The 6,000-nt window shown below is 38.7% G+C and overlaps 1 protein-coding gene across 1 annotated transcript; it reads left to right on the forward strand.

Moving 5' to 3' along the window:
* The first annotated feature begins 691 nt into the window (after positions 1-691).
* On the forward strand, positions 692-4,937 carry LOC112044460 (uncharacterized). The gene is made up of 3 exons (XM_052885538.1): positions 692-935; positions 3,100-3,276; positions 4,663-4,937. Exons 1-3 carry the CDS (start codon positions 795-797, stop codon positions 4,741-4,743), a joined length of 399 nt encoding a protein of 132 aa, XP_052741498.1. The 5' UTR covers positions 692-794; the 3' UTR covers positions 4,744-4,937.
* Positions 4,938-6,000: the final 1,063 nt, after the last annotated feature.

The raw sequence follows: 6,000 nt of genomic DNA on the forward strand, positions 1-6,000 counted from the left end.
TGTTCCAAAGAGTTATTAGCTACATTCCATTTCTCATTGCATTCCAGCATTATTATAGCATTATACTAGCAGACGCCCGCGGCTTCGTCCGCGTGGAATTCAGTTTTTTCATAAATTCCGCGGGAACCATGGATTTTTCCGGGATGAAAAGTAGCTTATGTGTTAATCCAGAGTAAAATCTATTTCCATTCCAAAATTCAGCCAAATTGCTTCAGTGGTCGCAGCGTAAAAGAGGAACAAACATACATACACATACACACAAACTTTCGCCTTTATAATATTAGTGTGATTATTTATTAGATTGTTTAATAAATATAAACCTCTGATTAAGAACCTAGATGTTGACGATATGATATGACGGCCTCCGTGGCGCAGTGGTGGTATGCGCGGTGGATTTACAAGACGGAGGTCCTGGGTTCGATCCCCGGCTGGGCAGATTGAGATTTTCTTAATATGTCCAGGTCTGGCTGGTGGGAGACTTCGGCCGTGGCTAGTTACCACCCTACCGGAAAAGACGTACCGCCAAGCAATTTAGCGTTCCGGTACGATGCCGTGTAGAAACCGAAAGGGATGTGGATTTTTATCCTCCTCCTAACAAGTTAGCCCGCTTCCATCTTAGACTGCATCATCACTTACCATCAGGTGAGATTGTAGTCAAGGGCTAACTTGTAAAAAATTAAAAAAAAAAAAACCTAGATGGATTCGAAACAGTATTTCAACATCATCAGACAAGTTTCACACGTCACTTTAACAAGTTTTTTACTATCACGTTCCAGGAGTCACATGTCCTCACGATGATGCACATGCCTCTGCTGTTGATGACGCTGTCAGCCGCGCTCGCTGCGCCCGCACTCGACAAACCCTCCAGGGGACTGACCGATGGAGACTACTACACTATTGAAGCAGATCGAAGAGATCTACCCGAGGTAGAGAATTTATCTTAATAAAAAAAGAAGAAGAAGTAATATACTTTATTGTACATTAAAACAAAAATAAACAATAACTTATAATAACACTTAGAAACTAATGTACAAATAGTAAATACTACTATAATACATACTAATGTACTGTGGAAGAGAAAAAACAATGTTCTCCCGGTCAAATTTCGGCAACAAGTACTTCTCATCATTTTCATCATTATCATTTATTTATTTGTCTTATTTTATTTTTAACGAAGTGGCAATGGGCGGGGCACATGGTGCTGGAATATCGACCCCGCACTAGAAAGCGCAGTGTTGGTTGACCTCCCACCAGGTAAACTGATGACATAAAGCGAGTCGCGGGGATTCGCTGAATGCAGACGGCTCAGGATCATGATGTTTGGGAGTTCCTACAAAAGGCCTTTGTCCTGCAGTGGACGTCCATCGGCTGATATGATGATGATGAATATATAAATTAACACAAGACACTATTAAAAAGTTATAAAAAAAAACAACCCTCCCGCTGCGGGACATTTGAGTGCCCAAGCAACCGGTGTTCAGGGTTCCAGAGTGTGGTACCTCCGCACAATACGCGCCGTCTCAAAAATCACTGCCTTCTGTATCCGACCCTTGATCCAACAGTTAAGTGAAAGCTTCTTGAGATGTTGATCGAAGCTTTTCGATAAGTCCATAATCATCATCATCATTACCATCCGAAGGACATCCATGACTGCTGGACAGAATTCTTCTGTATGAAATTCCAAACACCACGATCTAGAGCCGGCAGCATCTCTCTCTACAATGTCGAGAGGCTATGTCGTCGGTCTACCTAGTGGGGTTGACCAACACTGCGCTGCCCTGTACGGGATCGCCATTCCAGCAGAATGGAATGCCAACGTACTTCGGCTCTTCGAACTAATGTCCTGCCTATTGCTATTTAGATAGACTAGCTAAGCTATATCGATGACTTGTTTCTTCTGAGGACTTCCTCTTTTCTGAAAAAAAAAATAATTCAAGAATAGCTCGCTCCATCGCCCGCTGGAGTCTGACAAGTTTTACTGCTAATTACTAATTTTGACGGAGTTGATTTTCCGCAAGTTTTTAAATAAAATAATGTATACTAATGTATTTTAGAATAACTCCCGTAGGTGTAGACCTAATTTTAGCGTTAATGATATAACTTTCATGATGGTTTATTTTAAAACGTATTGTTCCTAAAATAGAATTTAAACTTTAAACATTGAATTGAATAAAGTGTCTTACTGTAAAGGTTTAGCGTTACAATAACTTTTATGATTAATTATGCGGCGTGACAGATGCATTGATGTGGAAAGTCTTTAAAATTAAATTATGTTTGTCATTGTCGTGTTCGGCGTTGGGTTAATTGGCTATGGTCACATTGAGTATAAGCTCGTTTATGCTCATAACGCGTGATATTGCGGCAGTTATTGCAGCGATTTAGCGTTCCGGTACGATGTCATGTAGAAACCGAAAGGAGTGTGGATTTTCATCCTCCTTCTAACAAGTTAGCCCGCTTTCATCTTAGACCGCATCATCACTTACCATCAGGTGAGTTTGTAGTCAAGGGCTAACTTGTAAAGAATAAAAAAAAAGTTACAAATGCCTACAACCTTAAACAATGATAAGTGGGCTAATCGTTGATTGCGGGTTTTTAAATGTATTCGGTTTCTATTTAATATCTTCCAAGTCTTTTACTCAATAATTACTGATAATTAAGGGGTTAAAATATAACCTATGACACTCACAAATAATGTGGTTTTCTAGTGGCAAAAGAATTTCAAATTCCAAATCAATCCACAGATTACCCCCGAAAACACGACTAACTTTATCCCTTTATTCGGTTATTTCATTCTTATATAGTATTTTATATTCTCTTGCTGTTGTTTGAACAATTATGCCATAAACTAGTTATTAATATGGTGTAATTAATAACTTCTGTTTGGTCAAATAATAATAATGAACCACATAAGCTTCAGCAATATTTATAGCCTCAATAGCTCAACCGTAAGAGCGGTCAGACTCATCATCAAGGGTGGTGGATCGATCCCCGCGCCGTTGGTCTAATGTCGTACCCACTCCTAACATAGTCTTTTCCGACTAATTGGTGGGGAATGGGAATATTGGTCATATGGTAAATATACTTTTAAAAAAAATATTTAAATTTTTCCAGGAAATAATCCTGCCTCAGAAAAGAGCAGCATTAGTGCTGGATCGTCTACTGATCGCGCTACAGAAAGCGCTGCACGAAGAAAGCGCCAGCCAGCGGTTCGATGTTGACAGGGACGGACCGCGAACAGCGCCCTTGCGTATTGCTAACATTGAGACTAATGATATGGTATGTTGATTTTTTTGTTTTGTGTTTTAAGTTGTGATGTTGTGATGTGTGTTGTTGAAAGTGATGTTGAAGTTTTAAGAAAAAATCAAGATGATACATCATTATCATCATCAATATCAACCCATATTACGAGCTCGAGTCTCCTCTCAGAATGAGAGGGCTTAGGCCAATAGTCCACCACGCTGGCCCAATGCGGATTGGTAGACTTCACACACGCAGAGATTTCTTTGGTGTGCAAGTTTCCTCAAGATGTTTTTCCTTCACAGTTTAGTGATATTTAATACGTAGACACGCGATATTTAATTTCTTAAAATGCACACAACTGAAAAGTTGAAGGTGCATGCCCCGGACGGGATTCGAGCCCACACCCTCTAAAATCGGACGCAGAGGTCATATCCACTGGGTTAGCACGGCTCTTCACATCTATACATTTACACTAATATTATAAAGAGGTAAAGCTCGTGTGTTGTTTGTATGTTTTGGATTGGAGGGGGTAATCTCTAGATCTACTAAACCGATTCTAAAAATACTTTTACCAATAGGAAGCCACGTAGGTGTTTTAGGCTTTATAACATCACTCTGCGACTAATAGGAGCGAAGCATTAATGAATATAATGTCCATTGTCAGTTCTGCGAAGCACTCAGAAATGTCGTGCGACTCAGACTACAGCGGACGAAGTCGCAGGCGTTGGCTAGTACATTATTATAACCCTGTATAGGGCTCTTTTACTCTCATAAAAGAAGAGGAACTCAAATAATCTTTTTAATCCGTTAACGACCTCTAGCGACCCCTTAGGCAATCTTTCAATTGGTAGTGCTGTGGTTTTGAACAAAGAGGTAATGGGTTCGATCCTCAGTTTATGTCAGTTTAGACCACAACTACAAGTTTTGTAAGGAATTATCTGTAATCTGGTTCTAAGCGTGATTATCGCTTTTCACAAAAAGGGAATGTTTTTGAATTAGTACAACAGTTTTATAATAGGTGGCGCACGAAATACCCTTAACAGGATTGAGAAAAAGCTGGTTTTCTATAAAATTGGCAAAGAGATCAAACAAGTAGTTTAGTTTAGTTAGTTTCAACAACATATTACTTGCAATTAATGCTAAGACCATAGCTTTGCCTTCAGAAATTATTTCAAAATAGATACAAGTAGGTAGGTACTTATTGGTTTATAAATTCCTTGATTGTTCCAATGAAATTAATTGTATATGTTGCCGTCAAGAGCTCAGTCGAACTCTACAGTTAAACATCTGTGCGTACTTAAAACTGAGAACTGTATAGTTTTGCTAATGAAATTTCGGTGAGATAAAACTGCACAATTGTACAGTTATAACAGCAGGTTAACCCGCATTAGATCCTTTGATCTTACATATAATTCTTTACAGACCGGTCTACAGAGGCGCGGGCAAGGAGCAGCCAGAGGTCGTGTGCTTCGATGTTACTTCAATGCTGTTACCTGCTTCTAACATTATATAAAAGTATAATTTATTTAACATCTCTGTTGTAATAACTGTTAATATCAAAACAAATATTTGTACTTGACTGCAGACTTTTGGTTCAAAGTATTCGTTTTGAATTTGTTTATGTGTTTATCTACTTGACATAATAAAATATTATAATGTGATTCTTAAGACATATACAATAAAGTTATCTGGTTCGAGTGGAATTTCTATACCTACGAGTAGTAATAAAGTGAAATAAATAATAGAATATTAAAAAACACTACTAGAATCCGCCTCAAATAAGCCCTATGTTAAGATTGAGTGAGTACTCTAGTAATCCAACGGCCGAGAATCGAACTTTAGACTTCTGAGATTAGAGTCCAGCTCCTTAACCTTAGTTATAGATTAAAGACTTCTTCAACCCTAATTTGACTCACTGCTGAGCTCGAGTCTCCTCTGTGAATAAGTGGGGTTAGGCGTATACCACGCTTGCCCAATGCGAATTAGCAGACTTCACACACGCGAGAATCAAAAAAATATATCAGGTATGCAGGTTTCCTCAAGATGTTTTTCCTCCACCGTTTAAGACACGTCACATTTAATTCCTTAAAATGCACTCAACTGAAAAGTCAGAGGTGTATGCCCCTGGCCGGATTCGAATCCACACCCTCCGGAATCGGAGGCAGAGTTCATATCCACTGCGATAGATCTGCGACTAGAGCCGTGATAGCCATTATGGCTCTAGTCGCAGATCACAAAGGCAGTTACTCGAGTAACTGATTAAAAAAGGCAGTTACTCGAGTAACTGCCTTTTTTAATGGACTATAGATATCAACACGTTTCTCACTTTCATACTACGTGCAACTTAATGAAAAACCTTTCTTAGCTTCTTTTTATACTAGGCAATAGGCATAGAGATGTGGGTCATGTGCACTATCGCGTCGAAATTGAGGCGGAAAAATTTTAAAACATTTAGTCGCTTATTAAAGAACGAAAGTTATTTAAACACATACATACCTACTCGTAAATATTGTCTACAATGTCGAGTTGTCTGTTCGATTCGGATCACATTTTGCGGTGATTTCGTAGGCACGTAACATATCCATAGTATAAAATATCGTTGGGCATACTAGTATCTGCTAGCGCTTCGCTCTTGCTTAGAAACTACCTATTTAATATAACTGTCATATTACGTATACTGTTAATTAAATTTTTTTTTAATCGCTATTTCAAAAGTGCCGTTTTGACGCGAAAATTACACTTAAAAATTGGTAAGTTATA

The sequence above is a fragment of the Bicyclus anynana genome, chromosome 14 (genome assembly GCF_947172395.1).
Source record: "Bicyclus anynana chromosome 14, ilBicAnyn1.1, whole genome shotgun sequence".
Lineage (NCBI taxonomy): Eukaryota > Metazoa > Arthropoda > Insecta > Lepidoptera > Nymphalidae > Bicyclus > Bicyclus anynana.

Bases quoted from the DNA above. Each gene is read 5' to 3' on its own strand.
- LOC112044460 (XM_052885538.1), top strand. From the start codon at position 795: ATGATGCACATGCCTCTGCTGTTGATGACGCTGTCAGCCGCGCTCGCT. The intron at 936-3,099 runs TTATCTTAATAA...AAAAAAATATTT, and splicing joins ATCTACCCGAGGTAGAGAAT to AAATTTTTCCAGGAAATAAT. The intron at 3,277-4,662 runs GTATGTTGATTT...AATTCTTTACAG, and splicing joins ACATTGAGACTAATGATATG to ACCGGTCTACAGAGGCGCGG.